Raw genomic sequence first — 23,612 nt, 5'->3', positions numbered from 1 at the left:
GAACCTGTTGTGTCGCTCGAAGTCCTGAAGAGGGCGGTAGTCCAAACTTTTCCGGTTTCGACTTTGTCCCTTCTGCCTTGCCGTAGTCAACAACACGGCGGGATTGGCTGAAAGTTAAAAGCTTGTATCGCAACAGTTTAGCGTGCATTTTTATTTTGTCGTGTGGATTTTAAGAACACAATAATCGACGAAATCACTAAAGACACACAAAAAAAGGTAACTTCCGCTACACATGTGTGTTTTCAAAATCAGGCCGGAATAAGCGTAGAATTAGCTGCAGCCAGGTGAAGCTACTCGTTAGTTTTAGCTAACCATAGTAGCATCCGCGCCTCCTGTTGTGTGTTTCCAGGACCCACCGAGATTAAGATGTGCTCTCTGGCGCTGTTCCCCCCCCCGATGCCCCCCGGACAGGTCACTCTGTGCGAGTCCAACAACGAGCTGATAACAGGGACCGCTGCCGAAAACCAACTAAAACAGGTCTGATTCTTTGCATCTGTGTCACAGCCTGGCCTGAACCCTGGAGACGGTTATATCAACGAGCTAAATGGGAGTAAACGTTGTGTTTTCTCCAGGAGTCCAGCCCCTTGAGTTTGTATTTCCCCCGGGAGTCCCTGAAGCTTCACAGTCGCACAGAGAGCAGCAGCAAAGCAGCCTTTCTGGACCACTCTGAAACACTTTGGATGAGGACTGCAGCAGCGTGGTAAGACACGGATTATTGAGAAAAGGATGCCTGCAAGAATCCCACGTCTGGGGCAACGAGACCCCAAAAGTCTGCAGACGCCTGAGGACTCCGAGGGGACCCACACAGACATGGGGGGCAACATTCAAAGTCCTCAGGTGGGTTTGAATCCAAAAATAATTTCTGCAACTTTTCTTCTTTTTTTTCCCCATTTAAGGCGGGATGGCGGTTTCACGGGGCTGCTCATTGAAATCACTGACTCGCATGCTGAGGGTAAGTGAGGCAGCAGAGTCTTAACACGTAGTCGAGCGATCCTTTGCGTCGACTGACGCGTGACCCTTTCGCGTCGGCTCCCCCCGTATCCTGTAGTCCCGACGTGGCTGTCGGTGAGCTGTGGGTTCATCCTGGCGTTGCTCCAAAAGGTGTCTTCGTTTCATGGCTCCCTGTTTCCTCATCTAACGGTGAGTTGTGCTCGCTGGTAAAAAAAAAAAAAAAAGATAAGATGTTTTTGACAAATTGACACGTAAGTACCACGTGTTCATAACAGCCTGACGCTGATGATGTCATCTGTCCAACAGTTGGGCAGTGAGGACATGATTGCAGAGTTTTCACAGGTGCTGGACTGGTGAGTACGAATGTGGGGGGGGGGGTACGATCGTACAACTATGATGGTGAAACTGGTGCTGAGCTGACATTTGATGAAAGGTTTTTAGTTGTCATGATGGCAACAAAAAAAATAAAAATGGACTCCTATTTTTGTCAATTGGCTGAAGATTTATCCAGTTCTGGCACTTAAAATTAATTTAAAATGTTTAAGGTGAATTGGAATATGAAAATATAATGACGGCTCTGGATCCATCTTTCTTTTTTTTGTATCACTTCTTTCCTTTCACGGATGCATGAATCCCATTCCATTATCTTACTTGAATCGACCCTTTCTCGACCCGAGATCCAGCTCTCAGTGGGAGAGGTGAAACATGTTCATACAGTTGTTCACTTTCATCAGGTCTGACTGTGTGGTGCGAGCCTTTGCCTGGCATCCTCATGCAGATAAATTTGCTGTGGCCCTGCTGGATGACTCCATAAAGATCTACAATCCCAAAAGGTACGACGGTCCGAGGATGACGCGCCGCCGGCGGCTGGGAAACTCAAAGGCGTCTCCACGGCACGCTTGTCGATGAAAAGTTGCTGAAAGCTTTTAAAAAGCGGCGACGACACGGGACTGTCTGTAGGTCAGAGGCTGTGCGCCTCCACGACCGGCAGCCAACCGTGTCCTTCCTTTCGTTCTCCGCGTTCAGCAGCACGACTCCCACGCTGAAGCACCGCCTGCAGAGGAGCGTTGCAGCCGTGCAGTGGAAGCCGCTGTGCGCGTCGGCCCTCGCCGTCGCTTGTCAAAACTGTTTGCTGATTTGGCACGTGGATCCGGGCTCGCTGTCGACCAGGTATGAAAGAAGTTTTTTTTTAATTCTACACCCGAAAAACGTTTCAGATTTAATGATGTTTATTTTTTCATGTTTTACACTAATCTAAGTTTTTTATAATTTGCTTTATCGCTATTGGTTTTCTGAACGTGTTCCATTCTATGCAGTCACTTTAGTAGAAATCCTGAAACTCTTTTCTCTTCCCCGTCTCTGCCCGTCCAGGCCGTCGTCCGGTTGTGCCCAGGTTTTGTCTCATCCCGGTCACTCTCCTGTCTCTTCCATTGCCTGGTCTCCGAGTGGGTCCCTCCTTCTGTCTGCCTCACCGATGGACACTGCAATGATGGTAAAATAGATCTCCTTCTCACGTTGAAGGGATTGAATTTCTCCCTGTACTCGTGGACGCCATTTATTTTTGGATTACTTTTAGGTTTGGGACGTAGCGACAGAGAGCTGTGTGCCACTTCAGCGTGTCGGAGGAGGAGGCGTCAGCTTCCTGTCCTGGTCCCCTGATGGCAGCCATGTCTTGGCTTCTACACCATCTGCCCTGTTCAGGTAAAAGAGTTAATATTCCAGAAGGTTCTTGAATCTTCTTTCCTTCCTTTTTATGGCTACATTTACACATTCTTTAGGGAAAGGTATGCCATGCATTTCACAAATATTTATATGAGGGATTAGTGGCAAAATCTGGAGTTTAGGAAGTGATGAATGGACAGGAAGTGGCATTTTTACACAAGGGTAATTGAAATTCCCTTCTTCAGGGTTTGGGAGACCAGGATGTGGACCTGCGAGCGTTGGCCAGGTCTCAAAGGACGCTGCCAGGTGAAAGCTTCTCACCAAATTTCAAAGTTGTTGTTTAATTAAGTACCGTAACAATAATAATTTATTTATTAAAGAATTCCAAATGTTTAAATGTGTTTTTCTTGTGGTTAGAGTGGCTGCTGGAGCCCAGACGGGAGTCGACTTCTCTTCGCCATACAGGGAGAGACGGTCATCTACGCGCTGACCTTCACCAATACACCAGGTTAACTAACTTTAAAACTCATTCATGCAAATAAAGATCTATATCATTTAGAAATGATTCGAGTTCATTACGTAACTAATACTTCTTCCTTTCTGATAATGTGTAGCTCGATTAACCGTGTTTCTAACTGGAGTGTAAATTCACCTGTGTGATGATGTCATTCAGGAGGCGTGCCTGCGAGTACATCGAAGGGGCCGCAGGCAGCAGCGGTGGTGGCTGACCTATCAGAGACGACCTTCAGCACACCAGATGGAGACATCGTGTAAGAACACTGATTAATTAGCTTAAAAACCACAAGGCGAGGAAACAGGGCTTCCTAAGAGGAATGCATGAACGCGCATTAAGGACGATGATGAGCCGAACTCTGTAAACGGGAAGTTCTCTGTCTCTCACCCTCGTGTCATTTGTCAGTGTCGGGGGAGAAATCCAGTCTTTAGCCTGGGATCCAACGGGAGAGAGGCTGGCAGTGCTTCTCCAAGGTTTGCTCATTTTTGCTTTATTCGGCTTGATGTCGTTTTATTGTAACTTATTCACGTCCGTCTTCAGGTGATCCCCAGGCAGACGACCGTCCTGCAGTCATCGCGGTCTTCAAGACGAGAACCAGACCCATCTTTGAGCTTTTGCCATGGTTAGTCCTCTCGCGTGGTTTCACTTTGTGTGTCTTTAGAAGCGCTTCCAGGTGTCGACCTGCTGCACGTTCGCATGGACTGAACGCGTCTTGTCTTCCTCCGCTAGTGGTTTTGTTCAAGGGGAACCAGGAGCAGAGCCTAGACTGATCCAGTTCCACCCAAATTTCCAGCAGGGAGCTCGGCTTACTGTGGTCAGTCTCTTCCTAAATATTCTGGGGGCTTTTTTTTTATTTACTTTTTCATAATGTATTGGCTTGAATCATGAGCTGATTCATCTGCACAAAATAGTCTTGTAAATGATGGTCTAGTGTTTAAAGGAGTTTCAACAGTTTAGTCCATTTCCATCACTTAGCCAGGTCAATGTCGCATTAATATGTATTAATATTTAGTAGTTTTTATTGTAGTAAAAACAAAAACATGTTGTAGAACAACAAATGATTTTAGAAATGTTGTCCCCTCTCGTCAATTCCCGGTTGAAAAGTTGTGTCAAATTTAACATGCATAAATGAACAGCAGCACTGATTAACGCTCAATGCTTCTCTCTCTGTTCCCAGTGTTGGTCCAGTGGAAGAATAACCCACGTACCTTTCTATTTCCTGACCTCCGGTGTCCCGCACTTTGGCCTCAGTGGCAGCCCCTTGCTGCCACGCCCTCAGGAACGACCCACAGACTTTGCCAATCAGTCTCTTTTTACAGAGCTCCTGTCGTAACGGACCCACAGACACCCTCTCGCTTTTGTTATAATGGTTCTTCAATAAAGGGCCTGCTCTTCTAATGACATTTTTATATGATTTGATTTCATCTTTGTAGTCTTTTTTTTAAACAATGGTTTGAAAAATATTCCCTTCACAGTAAAAGCATACGCCACCTATTAAAGTACTGTATACAGGTGGTACCGAGTGACGCAGATGTGTGTGGGTGGGTGGGGGGGTAGTTTTAATGTGACACAGTTAAATGAATTAGCTCCAACACTTTAAATGCATATTTAAATGCAACATGTTAGAATGCACTTGGATGCATTGCGTAATATGTAGGAGGCTAGTACAGAGTAAATAGTACTATTGTACTTTTTTCTGGACCTGCTGGTGCTCCAACAGAAACAATATCAAGATGCCTTTTTCAAATTTGGGTAATTAAAAGTGCCAAACCAAATGGTTCCATTTAATACACGCAAAACCTTTCCTCGAGGGACCCCAAGACATAATTACCTGTCACATTTTTGTCCACTTGTGCATGCCATACTATTTCCTAATGGCACATCTAATTTTAAACAAGGTGTTTGTCACTTTGAGAGCTTTAGTCAAGCTTATTACTCAGGACAGACTGGAGAGGGAAGCTTGCTACAGTACAGTACAGACAGCGATGCGGCCGCTCGGATGCATTTTATCTCACGTTTGATTCCAGTCAAGAAAAGAGGTTCAATGCGAGCTTGCATCACGGCCTCTAACGCTTCCACACAGACACGGACGAAGCGCTCCGGATCGAGAGGGACTGACCTCGCGAAATACATAAAAGGGAAAAAGTCAGAGCACACGTGGTTCTGTTGGAAGAAGAAATACATCCCCGCGCCATTTGTCTTTATTCAAAACTCAAATCAAAAATCATCATTCTCAAGTTTTATTTTCCAATTTACATCAATTAGAAGTGTAACAAAATAAAAACAAAAATGATCATAATAAAATTAATGTAAAAAATGTACACGCCCTCACACACACACAGAGGCAACCCACTCTGGTTGTTTTTTTTCCGAGGGTCTGAACTCCAGAGGAGGCCTCCGAGTAACTCCTGCCCCCCCCCCCCCTCCCCCAGGGTGGGGTGTGACCGTGCTGTGTGAGGCTATTGGGAATGAGGGTAGGGGCAGTGTTTGATGGAAACTGAATTACAGAGCTCTTAGCACCTTCTGAAGACGCACGCCCAGTCGGCCCCCAGAGCCACCTGAAAGCGCATTTCTGGTCAGCTCAGATTTTAAACTCTACGTTTTCACTTTGTTTCTCAGCGTGAGGTAGCTTTAAACAATCCGGATGACTACGTTAAGAAAGCAAAATGAGTTTCCCCTCAAAATTCCTCAAAGCAAATTATTCTTTTTTTTTTTTGGATGAGAAGTCTCTGATCGGGCAATCAAAGGGTGCAGGACATGGAAACACGCATCCCCAATGTGACCTCACTTCCCCAAAAAGTGTTAGTGTGCATATAGACACATGTACACACGTAATGTGGAACTATATATGTAACCATCTGGCTGTTCATAAACAGACTTTTACAACAATAGAACAAGGATTTAGAATACACAGTGAAGGTTTGCTCCGGCTCATGCTGGTCAGGCCTGGCGCACCTGCGTTAGATTTTTTTACTTACTGAGAATATTTATTTTTGTCTGCGCTGATTCAAAATGCCCTATTTGTGTGTCAGGAGGGAAGCAGGGAGGGAGGTGGAGCAGGACTGGGACAGAGGCTGCATGGCTGTTTGGTAGTAGAAGGAAGGGGGGGGGGGTTGTCTTACTTACAAAGTGAACTCGCCCAGTCCTACCTCAACTTCCCCGTTCAGGTTAGACAATAAATAAGTGACATCGAGTCATGCTTCTGTTCTCCATCACTTGTGCGCCTGTTCCCTCTTCCTCCTGGCTCTGACTCCTTCCTGTCGACAGGGGGCCATTGGAAACTCGACTGGATCTCAGGAACAGGGTGCTGGTGTGGCGTACAGCAGGTATTGCCGGTGCTCTTCAGTGCTGACGTCCAGGGAGTACAACTTGGAGAGCACTTTGTTGTGAGACAAAAAGCTTACGTTTCTTCTTTATTGTGGAAGTGTGTGTGTGTGTGTGTGTGTGTGTGTCTGTAATGTTTCGTGATCGAGTTTATTTATTGCCTGTGCTTTTTTTGGTGGGGGGGTCTTTGTGATATTCCACTTTACAAGAAGCAAACCGCGCCTACATCCACTCCGAACTCCTGATCCGCTCCGCCGATGTCCATAGGAGCGATGTCCACGATTGGCAGACGGGAGGTTTTCTTCGTTTTGTACTCAAAGACAGTCTTGCCCCACCGGCCTGTGTGTTTCTGTTGGTTGGGAGCAAAGACATGTATGAACAGGAGTCTTGGACAGTTACGAAACTTAAGAGCACTCATTTCTCTGCGCCCTCACCTTGCAGCCATCCTCCAGCACGGTGTACGTGAAGCGACTGCTGCCCTCTGCACGGATCTCTACGTCGTTGGAGCCCTGCAGCAGCAACGCCTTCTTCAGGTTGCCCGTGGTCTGGTCCAAGTAGGCAACGCTGTTTTTGCAATGGTAAGTCAAGTTCTGAGACGCCTCAGTGGACAGGAGCCTCAAGAAGGTCAGCTGGACGCCGGCGGCGTTGGCGGCTGGGCCGTCCTGAGCGTAGCTGAACTGCATTGACGGAACACGGGGCGGACATTTCGTTAGCTACTTTCATGCTGAGCATCGTGAATCTATCAACGTGGGTTTACAGATAATTAAACTGTCTTTTAAAAAAAGGCTCTCACATGGAATCCTCCATTCATGGTCTCCCCGAACCAGACGTGCTTGCGGTCCTTGCCCTTGCTGGTCCACCAGCTCTTCTGGGGTACCTTGGCGATGCTTGGGTAGGCGCAGGTCTCTCCGGTCTCCATGTTACAGAAGACCTTGATGGCATCAGCCGTGCTGCCAAGGTTGGGATCAACCCAGTAGTTACCTGGAAAGACGAGAAAAGCGTGCCGATGAAGATTAAAGCCCATAAAATATTAGTTAACCTTTCGACACATCTGCTGATTTGGTTTCCTTTGAGAACTGCTTTTCTCCGTTCTTACCGCTCTTCCACCCGGGATGGCACAGCTTCAGGTCCATGCAGGTGCGGGCGGGGTTCTTCTGGGAGCCGTCGGGGCTTCGCAGGTTCTCGATCTGGTTGTTGAGGGACTTGAGTGAGGAGTCAACCTCCACGTCGTGCTGCCTCAGGGAGCTGGAGGCCTCATCAGCCCTCATGTACCTCAGAGGATCAGGGGACTTCTCAGTCTGACCCAGACCGGCGAAGGCCGACATGTCAATGCCAGGCCCGGGGGGACCGGGAGGTCCAGGGGGTCCGGCGTTACCAGGAGGACCCTAAAGGAGGAGAAATCAGGGGTCATGTGCGATCAGGCATGATATGGCTGAAAAGGGACAGTAAATGTTACATACAGCAGGTCCAGATTCTCCAGAACGTCCACGAGGTCCAAGGGGCCCAATGGGGCCAGGCTGTCCATTTGATCCATCTTTGCCAGCAGGTCCGGTGGGTCCGGGCGGTCCCTACAGAAACAAATGTTAGCATTTATTTTGATGCAGACATTTTGGTTCATGGATATATTAGGTTTGAGATCCAGCCTGCAGAGTGTAGCAGGAAAAAAGCATCTGATAAAACAACTCAAATACACAAGCAGTCTTTCTCCTTCACTTCAATCACCTCTAAACTGTGTGACCTTTTATGGAAGAAGATTATTTGGCATTTCCTTTCATTTTTCTTATCATGGACAGTTCTTAGCTAATCTAGGAGAGACGTTAAAGTCCATCCAGATCTCAGCAGGAGTGGGTTCAAAAATAACGCTCCCGTGTCTTTCTGCCTCTTATTCCCTGCAGACAGTGACTGCAAAGTGCCTCAGCTGCACATCTTATCACGGCAAAAGGTAATTAAAGAATGTGGCCTTTATTATCCTCGTCTCCGTCAAGTGATTGGAGAAAATTACCAAAAAGACTAACCTGTGCCCTTCATTGCCGTCACATATTTGAGGGCCTTTAAGCTGCCGGAAGGAAATGTAATAATTCGTCTCTTTCCCGGTTTGCTTTTTGCTCAGTTTTCTCACCTTAGGTCCACCTGGTCCAGCAGATCCGGGCGAACCGGCATCTCCAGAGGAACCCTGTCAGGACGAGGATGGCAACAGGTTGGATGCTCGAACAGGAAGATGACAGTAAGTGAAAATAAAATGAAAAATGGTACTGCAGGAATGAAGCATCTGATTACTCACAGGAGGTCCTGGAAGACCCTGCAGACCAGTGAATCCACGGTGGCCCTTCTGTCCCCTCTCTCCAGTCTCCCCAGCCTCTCCTTTGTCTCCACGTGATCCTTGGGGTCCCTTGAGGAAAGTTTTTTTCGCGTGCATTAAATGAATGGAAGCATTTAGTTTGGCACTTTTAATCACCCACATTTTAAAAGGGTTAGGGTTGATATTGTTTCATTTGGAGCCGATGGTACTCACAGCCATTCCTCTGGCACCAGCAGGTCCAGATGGTCCTCCAGGTCCTTGAGCACCCTAAGAAGAGAAACAATAGCGTGATTCCTCCCTCGTCATAGCTATGGATCAGCAATCTGCTTTACTGTCTATAGCGTGGATACGTACTGCCTCTCCTCTGTTTCCCTGCTTGCCCAGGGGTCCGACGGGTCCTGGAGCACCAGGGGCACCAGGAGCTCCAGGGGCACCACCTGGACCGGTGTTACCTCGCTCTCCCTGCAGACAGACAAGCAGCGATGCCATCAGGTAATACGTTTCTGCAGACAAGCAAATCTAGCCAACAATGTCGTTTGACTTTTACTATGGTATGGAGTCTCTAACCTTGACACCAGTAGCTCCGTCTCTGCCTGGTGGTCCATCCGATCCAGGGGTACCCTGAGACACAGAACCACAGATTCTAGTTAATATGGCATCAAAGTATTATTTCTGGCGTATATTGTACGTATATTATTTGTGATTTGCAATAATTTTGTTTTATCATTGTGCACTAATGACCTCTCTTCCAGTGTCTCCGGCAGGTCCACTAAGTCCAGGGGGTCCAACAGGTCCAGGAGGTCCACGGTCACCAGTAGAACCAGAACCTCCCTGTTTACCAGGTTCTCCCTAAACCCAAAAATAACACAAATCCATTTTAACAGGTTATTTCACATTGAAGGTACAGAATAATAGTCTGGCTTTCAAATAAACGACACAATCGCTGTTCAGAATCTTTTCTCTGTTCAACAGCTACTTGCAAGACCGAGGCAGAGCTAAGGCAAGTGTCCAAAGTAAGCAACTTACAGAGGGTCCAGGGAGGCCGGCGAATCCTCTCTCTCCACGCTGACCAGGCAAACCAACAATACCACGCGATCCACCCAGACCCTGAGGACCTGAAGGTCCGTCAGTCCCCTGCAGTCAGGACAGAAAGGACAGAGTTGTAAAATGCACTTCTATCTCTTCTGTAAGGTGCAGCTTCCATCCCGTTTCTCAGGAACATTCAGCTGAATTGTACTCACAGGCGGTCCATCCTCTCCAGGCTCTCCTTTTTCTCCCTCTGGGCCAGCAGGTCCACGAAGGCCAGCGTCTCCTTGTCTTCCTGGGGAGCCGGCATCGCCACGAACTCCCTTTGGTCCGTCTTTACCAGCAGGACCAGCAGGACCAACAGAACCAGGGTTACCCTGTGATGGAAAAAAAAGAGCGCTTTGCTCATAACTCCACTAATAAAATCCCCTTCTGGAAACGTGTTGTTGATGAAACACTCACATTAGGGCCGGGAGGTCCGACTCTGCCAGCGGCACCAGGGAAACCAGTAGCACCCTATCAGAGAGGGAGAGAGGGAGAGAAAGAGTCCAATGAAATTAAACATACCTCACCAGATGGCCTGAGACATTAATGAATCAATCAATGTAATAATTAAACACTCTTACATCTACTGTGCATTTGTGTGTGATAAGAAATGTATATCCTGTATATATATATATATATACTTGGAAGTATTGCGTGAGTGGAAATAATAGACTTACATTAGGTCCCTGAGCACCGCGGGCTCCTTTAGGTCCAGAGACACCAGTCGGTCCCTGATAAAGAAGAGCTCCAGTTAGTCATTGCTGATTTACAGTGACTTTAAACACTGCAAAGATACAGAGTTAAGAGAAATATATCGATCTGGCTCCAGGAATTTATTCTGAGGCAAATGCTCACCACAGGTCCAGGAGCCCCGGATGGTCCCTGAGGTCCAGAAGCACCACCGTCTCCCTTCTGTCCAGTCTCACCACCTTCACCTTTGGCACCAGGTTGACCATCTGCACCCTGGATTTTTCCAATGGATTACCAATGAATGGTGATATTCAGTATTGAATTTAAACAAAATACACTGCAGAGATCTTTTACATACAGGTGGTCCAGCAAAACCAGCAGGACCAGGGGGGCCGCCCTCCCCACGATCGCCCTGCAAGAGGACAAAAGTGATGTCAGTCGGGTCAAACAGAGCAGATGATGGTGGTTGATGATGATGATGAATGAGGTGTATAATGCATACTGTTCATGTGAATTCAAAGAGGAGGAACTTACAGGAGCGCCTCGAGAACCAGGAGTACCAGTAGGGCCACTAGGTCCAGTCTCACCCTGGATAGGAGCAAACCAGTCAGTCAAGCAATCCACAACAACAAAAGTGCAATTAAAACATTTATACACACTCTTTGTTTAGTGTAAACCGGGCTTGTCCGCATTCACTCATGTTAACAACTTCACCGTTGGGTGGCTATTATTCTCACCTTGGCGCCGTTGGGTCCAGATGGACCAGGAGGACCAATGGGACCAGTCAAACCCTGACAGAAGAGATGAAGAGAGAAGAGGGCAAATCCAATTATACAGTAGAATTCTGGTTTCTTGGCTGTTAAAAACAATAAAAATCAAAAGAAGAGTGCAGATTTAATTTGAACTTACTCTACCGCCGTCCTTTCCTGGAGCTCCCTCAGGTCCTTTCAGTCCACCATCACCCTGTTGGACAAAAACGGCAGCTGCATGATCAGCATATACAAAACTACAAGACTAATGTTTGCTCTGTGGCGTGGATCATTCCACCGCTGAATGAATATGGATCCATTTTTGGCAACATCTGAACTTATCGATTGCTCACTCTGTCTCCTTTAGGTCCCGAGATGCCACCTGTTCCTCTCTCTCCGGGCATTCCCTGCAGGCCAGGCGGCCCCTGGGATCCGGCAGCACCGGCTGGTCCAATGGCTCCCTGAATTAGAATAAGAAAACAACTTGATGAGCGTGGACATGTCTCAAGTCATGTTGGTTTAATATATACTAGTGTTAAAAATCACATTTCATTAATCATCCTAAATACACCATTATGTCAAAAAGAACTGTAAACCACAAAGAGCTTCTTAAGAAATATTAATTTCTTAACTTTGTTAAAACACACAATGTGGCAGACTATTTCCTGCCTGGCTGCAGTAACTTCCTGGATCTGCTGACCTTGGGTCCATCACTTCCTGGTGTTCCAGGAAGTCCGCGAGGTCCCTGAAGACCCTGAGATCCAGAACCGCCCCTCTCACCAGGGAAACCACGTTCACCCTGTCAGGAGAGAAAAAGACACAGAATCAATGGAAATGGAAGACATTGTTACCGCCGCCAAGGAGGCCATGATTTTGCCGGCGTTTGTCAAAAAGTTTGAGACAGATCTTGATGACATTTTCAGGAAACGATTTTGTTTTTGGACCCTTTCAATAATCTCTCTCTTATTCCCTCCACGAAGAACAAGACGCTATGGAATTAGTGGTGGGAAAACAGATTTGTTGTATCTTCAAAGGCTCTGGATCTAGAATCCAGAAGAAACCACCATCACTGAAAGTGAGCTTTTAGTGAATCACTTCTAAACTAATAATAATATCAATGTGAATCCAATTTCTAAAGGTTTGTTTTCATGGGTAAAGAATCTAAAAATATAGATAAAATAATTGTAGAACCATTATTTATGGTGTAAATCACAATATATGGGGACTGAGGAGCTTGGTAGAGGTCTGCGCGCTCGGACTGCTTTTCTAGTTCAGTTCTGGGATGTAAGAATGTTAGACTATTATGTATTCATTTCCTGTTTATGTAAATAAGTAATGTGGTCATTCTAAAATAAATAATAAAAAGCTTTAATGTGTAAACTCACTCTAGGTCCACCAACACCAGGAGCTCCAGCCTCTCCAGAAATGCCCTGCACAGAGAGGAAAGGCCCAGTTTTACTCCATCTTTTTAAAAATGTCACATCACGTTCTTATTAAGAAACCTCCAGCGAGCTTTCTTGGTAAGAGTAACCCCAAGCAATTCATCTTATAAGTACAACCTCAATATGGAATAATAAACCATCTTGCAGTCAGGAATACGGCTTTCACCCAGGAGCAACGTAGATTATGTGTATCTAAAATGCAACATTCAGATGGCATGAAGACTGGCCGCATCGCGACGTTAAAGCCACAGATGCCCCAGATCAGAAATAAGAGGAAAACTCACCTGGTCTCCAGGTTTTCCAGCCTCTCCGGGGGAACCAGTTGGTCCGGGAAGACCCTGCTCAATGACATCAAGAGGTTAGACGAAGTCCTACCTAAACTACAGCTCTGCTGTTTTTACAGATTGCATATCTGGGATTTGAGAAAAGGAACCCACCTGGAAGCCAGAAGGTCCAGGCTGCCCTTGTTCTCCTCTCTCTCCAGCGGGTCCCTGTGAACACGAGGAGCAGGTGAAAACACAACTCGGATGAACCTGAGACCTTTCACAACATGCGGTTGCACTGAAACACTCACAGCGGGCCCAGAAGGTCCAGAAGGACCGGTCTCACCATCTTTTCCAGACAGACCCTGTTCGAATAGGAGTATTTAGAAGGTTTGAATTTTTTTTAATCTAAGGATAGAAAATAAAGTAGGAAAGATGGCCAAAATGAACTCACCCTCAGGCCGAGGCGACCCACAAGACCCTTCTCTCCTGGCTTTCCAGCTTCACCCTGTTGAGGAGAAATCACAGGGAAAGATCAACAGAACGTTTCTTCAGCTGGGACGGCCACGAGGTAAATGAAGTGAAGTGCTGTCTCTACGTAGGCATTGTTGTATTCAGACTGGATATTTCAGGCTTTTATTATGCGATGTAAATATAAAATATACACATAAATAGAACAACTCACATTGGCTCCTTTTGGTCCAGGGAATCCCATCACTCCCGGCTGCCCACGGGCTCCCTGAGGTCCAGGTGGGCCGTGGCGACCGTCGTCACCGGCAGCACCCTGTCAACGGCACAAAGGGGGGGGGGGGGAACAGCACAGAAGCCCGGCAATATTAATTTTATAGTGGGCTTGTGTCATAAATAAAGGCCAATTTATTCTACCACGATTAACATTGTACTCACAGAGGGTCCAACTTTGCCTTGAGGACCAACATCTCCAGGACGACCAGTCAGGCCCTACGAGAGGCACACGAATTTAAGACCTGATCGACATCATTTGAAGAAGTGGGACAAATGTCCACAGCGGACAGAATTAAAATTAAATCCCTTCGAAACAAAACAACCACACTAGACATGGATGTGGTCTGAGACTGAGATGGCTGCATCCGAGCAACGCTGCTCGGCTAATTCTGGGGACTCCTTCCAATGTGGGACTCACTCTGGCTCCGGGGAGGCCAGACTCTCCTGTACGTCCAGGATCTCCAGTAGCACCTTTAAGCCCAGTGGCACCAGGAACACCACGGTCGCCAGGGGCACCCTAGAAGATAAAAGAAGGGCAGTTAAATATCAATCTAATGACGATACAATTGATAAATCTTTTCTTCGATCTCCAGAGGGCCCACCTTAGCGCCAGCAAGCCCATCCTGACCTGGGAAACCACGGTTACCAGGAGCTCCCTATAATGGATAGCAGATAAACTGATTAGATGTGGCATAAGATTGCATTAAAGTAATTTATGTTGCCATTTTTAGCCATTATTAGGATCTCATAGGGTCTGACACATCCAGGTTACATACTCTCTCTCCTGGAGGTCCAAGTGGTCCAGCAGATCCAGGCTCTCCTCTGGCACCTCTCTTTCCTTCTTCACCTGAAGGGCCGGGTGCGCCTAAAGGACCAGCGGGGCCCTGGAGAAATGAAGGAATGGGGCTAAAATTCTCCTTTGTTGACTAATTATTAAAAAGGTTTCACAATAGCAGTCCAAACTCACAAGCTCTCCCTTGGGTCCAGCTTCCCCTTTGAACCCAGGAAGACCAGGGTCCCCCTAAACAGAACACGAAAGCAGACAGACACAAACTAATTACAACACAGACACAAATGAAGGTTTCACAGAGGTCCGGTTTACTCCTGAGTGACTTACAGACTGTCCTTTTGGCCCCAGAGGTCCTGTGGCTCCCTGAGGCCCAGGTGGACCACGGGGGCCGGGGAATCCAGGAGCACCAGCAATACCAGCGCCGCCCTTTAAAGAAGAAATAAATAACATATCAGCACAAAGAACAGCCATGTGACAAGCATGAAGACATACAAATTAATGGAGGGCTCCAAAGATGTGAAGGTTTGAACTCACAGCAGATCCTTTAGCTCCAGGAATGCCGTCAGTGCCAGGGTTACCCTTCACAGACAGAGGAGGATCAATGCATCACACCGCATGGACAATAGTTCACTATATAACAGCCAACGGCGTACGAAGAGCACTAACCGATGCTCCAGCAGGACCCGGTGATCCCGGAGTACCGGCCTCTCCGCGAGGTCCTTGTGCTCCTTCAGCTCCACGGGATCCAGTGGGACCAGCTTCTCCCTGATGGGAGACAAAGACATGTACGGGACAATTACTGTCAGGGGACTCCTGCATTCCTAGCTTCATAAGCACATCTCAAGATGAAGGAGCTTCCTAAATAAGTTCTTACGTACAATAAATATTCATTCGCAGTAAATCAGGCAACTTTGGAATGATTTTTTTGCAGCATCTCTTCTTCCATGTAGCAGATTGAGAGTTTTATCCCGTGTGTTTGAGTACATTTGCTGATTCCACGCTTTATTTTACAACATAAGGTCAACTTCCGTCTCAGGTTGAATCTGTACAAACCTTGGATCCTGGAGATCCTGGGAAACCAGGAGCTCCCGCAGGTCCAACAGGCCCCTGTAGAGAGAACATAACTTTATTTCTTTGGTCAAGTCAGAAAAGGAAATCATTTTATACATGAAAAACCACTAAGGAGTGGAAATCGGATATACGCACGGGTGGACCAGCAGGACCGGGCAAGCCGTCGTTTCCACGGGCACCCTGAGGAGGAAAAGGACAAAACTGTCATTTCTGTACAGCAGAATGAAAAGGTTAACCCTAACCCTTGGAAAAGTCAAAGTGATGCTTTTTGGATCGGAGCAGATAGGAGTCTATTACGTACTGCGGAGCCAGCAGCTCCAGAACGTCCCCTCTCGCCAGGCAGACCTCGAGGACCCTGTGGCGGAAGATTCGGTTTGAGTAGCTACTCCCATCGTATCGGTATTTCATGCTGCCTGATTCGTATTTTAACGCTCACCATGGGTCCAGAGGCACCATTCTCTCCAGCAGTGCCAGTCTCGCCCTGTCAGGGAAGAACATTCCGAAGAAATAAGCAGAAAATAATTTCAACAAATGCTCAACAATAAAAGTCTGAATAGTTTTAGTCACCTTGGCTCCTGCAGCACCGGATTCTCCCTTCACTCCATCCAGTCCAGGGTGACCCTGCAGGAAATGATGGCAGGATTTATGAGGACTCAGTCACAAGGAGAAATGAATGAACTATGACGAGAAGTCATCCTGCATCCTCTGCTCAGCGGTGAAGGTTGAAACACTCACTCTGTGTCCTTTGATGCCAGGAAGTCCAGGAGTTCCAGGGAATCCTCGAGCTCCCTGGAATACAAACCAAAATAGCTTATTGCTTTCCTGTCTTGACTTTGATTTGTAATGTGACCCTGAAACAGGTGACACGATTTTGCATTTAAGTAGGAACTAATCATTGAATATTCACCTGAGGCCCTGCAGCTCCCCGCTCGCCACCTTTTCCAGGTTTACCAGCCTCCCCCTAGAAACAACCGATGAATGATCATCTAATTAAACAGCGTACGGTCGCTGTAAAACATTTTCACCACTTTGGTTAGGGGTTAAAGGACGCCCCTGGTGGTGAATGTTACATCTAATAAACAGCACTGCACCAAAATGAAATGGTTGGTCTGTGATTTCTTTTTCTTTTTTTTATAATCATTCCAAACTGTGATTTGATTGGTCTGATACCTTGACTAAGTGCAGCATAGCTGCTTATGAAAATGATGATATAATTAGATGTTGTTGTTTTTTTTTTTGAGGCCTTGACACTTACGTCGCTTCCAGATTTTCCAGAAGTTCCAGCCGGACCACGGGGTCCCATTGGTCCCTGTGACAAATGCAGAAATAGATTAATTATCAATGACAGTTATCTGATTGCTCCAAAAACAATTCTACAAGTAATGGATGATTATATTTCTGCTGAACAATGCAAACACTACCAGAATACTGGCCATTAATTAATTACGTTTATTTCATTTGCAATATGTCAGAGATCTGAGAGTAATGAAAGTGATTAATTGTGCTTAAGTTACTCTTCATTTATCTCTGCAGCGGTAAACTCGAAATCTGTCAACAAATGTTATGTGATGTTTCTATTTGAGCTACAGAGCTATATAATAATACTCACAGCTGCGCCAGGCTCTCCAGTCTCTCCAGGGCCGCCCTGGAAACCCTGTGGCCCCTATATAAAAAAAAACAACGACAACAACAAGAGCAAACCGTGAGGAATGTTGTCATTATGACAGAAATTATTCTTCATATATTAATGGCGTTTGATTATGACCATCAGTCCTCAGTGGGTTGGGCTTTCGGCTGGGAAGTGGCGATGAAATGAGGAATGTGTGCTGGTGGCTGGAGAGGGGCTAGATTTACCCTCAGAGCACTGCCAAGGTGCTCTTGAGCAAGGCACCGCCCCCCCAATTGCTCCGGGTTTGCCGATCATAGCGGCACCTTCACCCTATGCCCTCTCCGCATGTTCTGGGGCCCCTATGCATATATGCATGAATGGTGTGTGTGGTTGTTTCAAGGGGGCCTTGCACTCAGGTGAAAATTGAATTTCGTTGTGTGTTTGCAGTGAAAAAAGTGGAAACACACAATGACAATAAAAGCTCGTCTTAATATTGCACTTACAGGAGCTCCAGAAGGTCCAGGGGCACCACGAGGACCCATCGGTCCCTGCGAGATAAATATATAATGTTAATATATTATCATATAAAATATATTGTGCTTCAGTCAATTGGTCACAGCAAAGGATAAGCTGGTCAGTAACTGTGCTGCAGTTGCATTACTTAACCACAAGGTGGCAGCATTGCAAAGGGCTTCTTGACAACTGGTGTTTTTTAAAATTCCTTCATTTATTTATGTATATTTACTATTAACAGCAACTCGTCCACAAACCACATATCAGCTGAACAGAGATGTCCTGTTTACACACACACACACACACACACACACACAGTCAGATATAACCACTGTTTGTGCTGCTTCTCACCATCGGTCCCTGCATCACCCCCATCTGAGCGCCTCCGGCCTTCTCATCAAAGCCTCCAGCCATCTGAGCAGCAAAGTTCTGATAAAATGGGGGGGGGGGGGGGGGGGTGTCACTTTATGCAAATTAAACATACTGAGCTGCTCAAGCCGAGCATTAAGCGTTTACTGATTTACATGGAACTTCAAATATCAAACATGGATCAAACAGCTCAATTCATCCTGTAGTTTTAAAATAGAGATTTGATAATGAGCAGATGCCAAGAATCTCTCCATATTGAATTATTTTAATTTATTTTAGTGCTGTTAGACTCACTCCTCCAAGCCCTGGTGGGCCAGGTGGGCCAGCGGGTCCGGGGTTTCCAGGAGTGCCAGGCTCACCATCTCTTCCCCGAGGTCCAGCATTTCCCTAGAGGAAAAGCAAGAAGTTTATTTTGTGTAAGAAACCTATAATCAGCAGTAATAAAAAAAAAAAGTTAAGATGAGATGATAATCGATCACGAGTGGAGCTGTATTCTCATTGGTTACACACATCTCTATCCTTTAAAGCATCTACAGATGAAACCTCATTTATGTTACACAATTACATTGAAATGTTTCTACACTTGACTCGTTTCAATGCTGCAATCTAAAAACCCCACAGATCTCATTGGTTCATTTACTCTTAAATCACGTGATGACATTAACATGGGACCATTTCTCCAGATAAAGTAACTGGGTGTGTTGTCGCTTACCATGTCGCCCTTGGCACCAAATTCCCCACGTGGTCCCTGGTCACCTGGGGGCCCCTGCAGAAACAAAAGATAGTTATCTCAGATGGACTGAACACATATTCAGAGCAAGAATGGTTCATTTATGGGAATTGATGAGAAAATAATAAACACATTTCTTGTTCTCGTTCTGAAGACGACAGTAATCTACAAAGGATAGTTACCATTGGGCCTGCTGGTCCCCGTGGTCCGACAACCTGCAAAAACGTGGGGCAAAGACCGGTCAGGTTCATGTGGGACTGTCATAAATGATGAAGACAAATCTTTCACGCTGTGTCCAGTTGTAACCCTTGTCTGAACAGCGAAAGGAAAAGGACATTCCAACTTTGTAGGAGGTGAACAGGAGGCGTAAATCCCAATCTGAGGGGGATTTAGTTTGACAGGAAATGTTTTTCTAACAACAGCCCCTCTTAACCTCTGGTTTGGCTGACTTTGTTCACCTGACATGGGGACTTTCAGCGAAGTTGTCGAGAGATCATAACGGATTTGATTGGGTTCATTGTGTCCAAGGAATGCAGGGTTTTCCAGCATGTAATAGAAAGTTCAATGAGGGAATGCTGGAGGTTGTAGTCAGCCCCTTATCGGTGTGAAACTGCTAATCTTATGATGTTTAAAACAAGAAAAAGTGAATAAACAATGAATAAAGATGGCAAAAATAATGAGCGCTTTTCTCAGAGTAGCTCTAAATTCAATCCAAAGGATCCAGAAATGTGTGTAGTGTGTTGGGAAGAAAAAATATGGAATAATTAATTTCAAACAAAGAAAAATGGATCAGTCTATCAAGTTCATAATCAATTATCTAAAGCACGGCTTCAGTTTGATAAAGTGCATTCAAACTTACATCGGTAATGTCTCCTGCTTCTCCTTTCTGGCCCTGATTAGTAGAAGAAAGCAATGAGATCAATGGAAATGACTGAAGTTTTACAAAGAAGGTCACAGAATTGTCCTGTTTTCCCACAACCCACTGCCTCACCTTAGCGCCAATCATCTCTGGTGTCGCAGGCGGATGTTTGAAGGAAGGAAAACGGAAGGAAACATTAAAAGCAGTAAAAAAACATCACCAGCCACTTGATTGGTTTGAATTCCTGTCTATGATTCTTAGTAAAAAGAGACTGATCATCAAAAGTAAAGGCGGAGAACCCCATCCAGATTTTATTAATGGCGAGGGAGGAAGCAAAGGCAAAGGAAGCATTAAGCTCTGATCGGTAAAGCAATGTATTAAAGCAAATGGCAAGCAAGCTGTAGCAACCGGTGTCATGAAATATTAAGTAGGCTAAATATTTAAATTAATTTATTGTATATCTGACTTTCTGGAAAATTAATGTCACCAAAATTATTTTGGGGCAATTATGATATTTTTTTGACTTAAATAGTAAAAACTTTGGTTTGATAAATTAATCAGTTTATTCTAACTATCATAGGAGGACTTGGACCTTAATAAGGACTTGGACCTGTGGCAAGTCCGTCCATCGAGTCCCGTCATGAGGCTTTAGACATAAAGTTTGGTTCCCTCTGTGAATTGATTCTGTAGAAGATCCCAAATGGGTCAAATGAGGAATTAATTTGAGGCTCAGAATAAATATAGACAACATCTTAGTCATGGGTTTGAATGAGCAAAAGTGTTTCTGCAAATTGAATAAAGAATCTGCAAACACCCCAGAATTCATCCAATTCCAGATTTGGGAATGAGATCATCCTGATCAAGTTGCTAATTTGGCCTCTAAACAAAGCATGGGAATAGGAAACTTCAGTCGCTAAGTGACAAAATTTTCTGATTTCCAAATCGTGAGACTGAAATTAAACAATCACATCTCCAGATGAAAAATCAGCGATTCAGCAGCAGGTGATTAGACGCAGCACTGCGGCAGCTCTCCATTCAAAAGCGTTTATAAATGCAAGCTGGAAGAGTAATTTATTTATAGGTGTATGAATAAATAAATTACAACCAATGGGGGCACTGGCATCGGCGGGGCAGATGGGGCAGCACTCTCCAGATGGGATGATAGGGTTGGCACACTCTTTGATCTCCTCGCAGATTATCTCATCACACAGAACCGATCCGCTGTCACACACACAGATACGACACGGCTCGGCCTTCCACACATCCTTATCATTATACTGCTGGCCGTCCTGGATGCATCCGCCTGCCTCCTCTGTGTTGGCAAAGCAGGGAGTCAGTGGCAGGAGGGCAGAGGAGGAGAAACAAGCGTGATGAAGAGGCAGAAAAGACACGGGAAAGGTATTGCAGTTTATACAGCCTTGTGTTTGTGCGTGGCAGATGATGTTAAAAAAAACAAAGTGGGAGGAAGTTGGGATAATAGGTTAAAAAGGAAGTACCGGTAGGAAGGGAGTGGGAGGAGCAATGGCAAAATTAGGGGCGGGGCGAGTCAATGAAGGGGAAGGACATAAGGAAAGATGAAAATGATCCTGGATCAAAGAAAAACTGAATATTTTAGTGTAAATTTAAAAAAAAAAGTGCAATAAAAACACAAAATAACACAACTAGAGGAAGAATTGATAAGGGTACGATTGGGTGATGTTCATCAATATGGACACCAATTCATGCTAATGAACAAGAGCAGGATTGACAAAAAAAAAAAACATTTTAAAATCAGAGTCTCTGATTTAATAACTTTGAAGACAGCTGATGAAACAGACGAGAAAAGTGATCATGTGACCATTTTACAGCAGAGCAAAATGCACTATTGACAAAAGCCACAGCTAGCAGTCGTGTCTGAGGCATTTCACGTCACCGTAGAGTAAATTCAACCCGCAGACCAGCTCTCCTGCTCCTATGAATGAACCTCTCTTAGAGGAATACTGTGGCTAATTGACAAGCCGCTGCTTTGAGTAAACACGGGCTCCTTCTAAATGTCTCCATCTGGATCCCGTAGCTGTGTCGAGCGCCAGAGCAAACACACCGAGGACTTAAGAAAAGGTGATTTGTGTGATGCATACAGCTACCTCTAAGCTACTCTTTGAGAAAGTGATGCTCAGCACACGCGTCTACGTACCGCTTTTTCAGTTTACGTTCCAAATGACATTTTTGGCCCTTTGAACCTGCTAGTCTGGGGTCAAGCACCGTCTGACCTCCCGTCACATAAAATCATTTTAAATCCCTGGTGTTTGATCCTGTGGCTGAGATTTATATATTTTATGTGCGTTTTAAATAAAACTACAAAAATGTAAGTTATTTGAGTCACAATTGTGTCAGAATACACAGTTCAGGAAAGCCGCAGGATCCAGGTGAGCACAAACGGACACTTGTTCACCTGGTCCTCCATCCCACACAGATGTGCCTTGACAGCCTCACCTAACCTTTAGGAGTAAATGGACTGCTGCAATTTGGAAAGAACAGCCTGTGTGACATTATACATTCACATCATCATATTTGATGTAACTGGAGATAGCGATGAAAAGAACAGTTATGCTCTTTAGTCTAGCTTTTTAATAAAATTACATCACTAAGTTTCCTCTATTCTTCAGAAACATCAGTTTAAGACTAATTTTCCTCAGTCTAAATCATCGATATATATATATATATATATTGTGCATAGATTCAAGAAAAATGTGCAACTTACGGTCATCTTCCTCTTGACATCTGACCACGCATAGTAAAACAACTTGGGATGCTACAAGTAGCAGAACAGTCCTTGAGTCCACAAAGCTGAACATGTCTAAATATTAGACATGCAGACGCTCAGGTGAGAAAAGAAGGGACAGACCAGACCAGGCTCTCTGTCAGCTGTGAGATAAGTGTGTGTTCCCAGAGATTTAAGGCACCATGCAGTCAAACCCTCCGAAATCTAAGTGGAATCCAATGCGGGGGCCCCAGCTGGCACTCTGCACCCACCGCGGTTTTATGTCCGCTGAGCCTTCTATGGATCTTCGTATATTCCAAAATACCAGTCCTTCCCCCAGACCCCCTGTTAGGCTGAAACCTGAACCTCATTTCCCTCCCCTCAATCCAGCAGCATCTACTCACCAAAGCATTTTTTTTTTTTTAACTAGAGCCTTCATCCCTCCCATGACCTGCTTGGCCTGGCCAAAAGATGCACCTTCACTTTCACCGAGTCACCAAGTCTGACTCGACTGAATGCCGTTGTGTCAGTCAAGTCAAATTACGAGGCGTTTCTGAAGGATTCTCTGTGTTATGATGATCAATGTGCTATTTAATACATTCAGTCAGCTTCTTGTGATCAGTTCATAAAAAATAAAACCATGTGCAGATGATGCCTTGTTTCATATTCTATTTGATCGGTCTTTGAACTTATACCTTTCTGTTGCCGTCCAAATTGGAAGTCGTCTTGCGGACCTGTTCATTAGCATCATGCTGTTTCAAGTCTTACAGAACAGCAGTCAACGCTCTTAATGTGAGCGGTCTCACAGCAAAATGAATGACAAACTGGGCTGGCGCGGACGTTCACTTCAGTTTATTCTCTCGCTCTATGGATTCGACTGCAGACCTTGGACGACCTTTGACAATGACCCTGACCAATCATCTGTTCGTGGCCATGGAGACACTGCAGTCGCACGCTGTGGCATGTCGTCTGCTTGGATAAAGTCCACTCAAAAGAAGTTGTGAGATCCAGTTAATGGCGTAATCCTACGGCGACAGACATTTCCCTTCTCTTCTAAATATTATGCATTCCATTAATCATCAATACATCTCATTGTTGATGTGTTTTTATACTCAAATATGTATAATAATCACCATCATTGCGACATTCCTGAGCAAACAGTGCACCATCCACCAGAATGATCTACTGGCAAGCTGATCCAGAGGGGTGATGAAACATCTTT

At 45.5% G+C, this 23,612-nt stretch overlaps 2 protein-coding genes across 2 annotated transcripts; one reads left to right on the top strand and one right to left on the bottom strand.

Moving 5' to 3' along the window:
- The first annotated feature begins 366 nt into the window (after positions 1–366).
- aaas (achalasia, adrenocortical insufficiency, alacrimia) lies at positions 367–4,508 on the top strand. The gene is made up of 16 exons (XM_068750119.1): positions 367–477; positions 576–700; positions 897–952; positions 1,049–1,140; positions 1,258–1,304; positions 1,686–1,784; positions 1,978–2,121; positions 2,323–2,443; positions 2,528–2,652; positions 2,859–2,919; positions 3,031–3,121; positions 3,290–3,383; positions 3,533–3,600; positions 3,668–3,749; positions 3,857–3,941; positions 4,305–4,508. Exons 1-16 carry the CDS (start codon positions 367–369, stop codon positions 4,458–4,460), a joined length of 1,557 nt encoding a protein of 518 aa, XP_068606220.1. The 3' UTR covers positions 4,461–4,508.
- Positions 4,509–6,653: 2,145 nt separating this feature from the next.
- Positions 6,654–22,484, bottom strand: col2a1a (collagen, type II, alpha 1a). The gene is made up of 54 exons (XM_068747306.1): positions 22,391–22,484; positions 20,756–20,962; positions 19,783–19,799; positions 19,651–19,683; positions 18,974–19,006; positions 18,774–18,827; positions 18,356–18,448; positions 18,044–18,121; positions 17,683–17,727; positions 17,180–17,233; positions 16,826–16,879; positions 16,478–16,531; positions 16,306–16,359; positions 16,138–16,191; positions 16,007–16,051; positions 15,872–15,925; positions 15,706–15,750; positions 15,553–15,606; positions 15,166–15,264; positions 15,034–15,078; positions 14,827–14,925; positions 14,677–14,730; positions 14,486–14,593; positions 14,312–14,365; positions 14,128–14,226; positions 13,872–13,925; positions 13,651–13,749; positions 13,420–13,473; positions 13,277–13,330; positions 13,140–13,193; positions 12,987–13,040; positions 12,646–12,690; positions 11,961–12,059; positions 11,614–11,721; positions 11,421–11,474; positions 11,249–11,302; positions 11,046–11,099; positions 10,870–10,923; positions 10,677–10,784; positions 10,499–10,552; positions 10,239–10,292; positions 9,992–10,153; positions 9,777–9,884; positions 9,492–9,599; positions 9,318–9,371; positions 9,105–9,212; positions 8,964–9,017; positions 8,733–8,840; positions 8,571–8,624; positions 7,912–8,019; positions 7,548–7,836; positions 7,245–7,432; positions 6,886–7,128; positions 6,654–6,800 (listed from the first exon to the last, which is right to left on the bottom strand). The coding sequence occupies exons 1-54, from the start codon at positions 22,482–22,484 to the stop codon at positions 6,654–6,656; spliced, it is 4,464 nt and encodes a 1,487-aa protein (XP_068603407.1).
- Between the last annotated feature and the right edge of the window lie 1,128 nt (positions 22,485–23,612).

The sequence above is a fragment of the Brachionichthys hirsutus genome, chromosome 2, assembly GCF_040956055.1.
Source record: "Brachionichthys hirsutus isolate HB-005 chromosome 2, CSIRO-AGI_Bhir_v1, whole genome shotgun sequence".
In the NCBI taxonomy this organism is placed as follows: domain Eukaryota; kingdom Metazoa; phylum Chordata; class Actinopteri; order Lophiiformes; family Brachionichthyidae; genus Brachionichthys; species Brachionichthys hirsutus.
This window is presented reverse-complemented; position numbering and strand designations above follow the sequence as displayed.

What these genes read in the sequence shown, in the direction of transcription:
- aaas (XM_068750119.1), top strand. Translation starts at nt 367, where the DNA reads ATGTGCTCTCTGGCGCTGTTCCCCCCCCCGATGCCCCCCGGACAGGTC. An exon ending in AAGATCTACAATCCCAAAAG is followed by an intron (nt 1,785 to 1,977) that starts GTACGACGGTCC and finishes CTCCGCGTTCAG; the next exon opens with CAGCACGACTCCCACGCTGA. An exon ending in CGATGGACACTGCAATGATG is followed by an intron (nt 2,444 to 2,527) that starts GTAAAATAGATC and finishes GATTACTTTTAG; the next exon opens with GTTTGGGACGTAGCGACAGA.
- col2a1a (XM_068747306.1), bottom strand. Translation starts at nt 22,484, where the DNA reads ATGTTCAGCTTTGTGGACTCAAGGACTGTTCTGCTACTTGTAGCATCC. An exon ending in CCGGTCCTGCTGGTCCACCC is followed by an intron (nt 15,607 to 15,705) that starts GTGCGTATATCC and finishes TTCTCTCTACAG; the next exon opens with GGGCCTGTTGGACCTGCGGG. An exon ending in TCGGACCTCCCGGCCCTAAT is followed by an intron (nt 10,154 to 10,238) that starts GTGAGTGTTTCA and finishes TTTCCATCACAG; the next exon opens with GGTAACCCTGGTTCTGTTGG.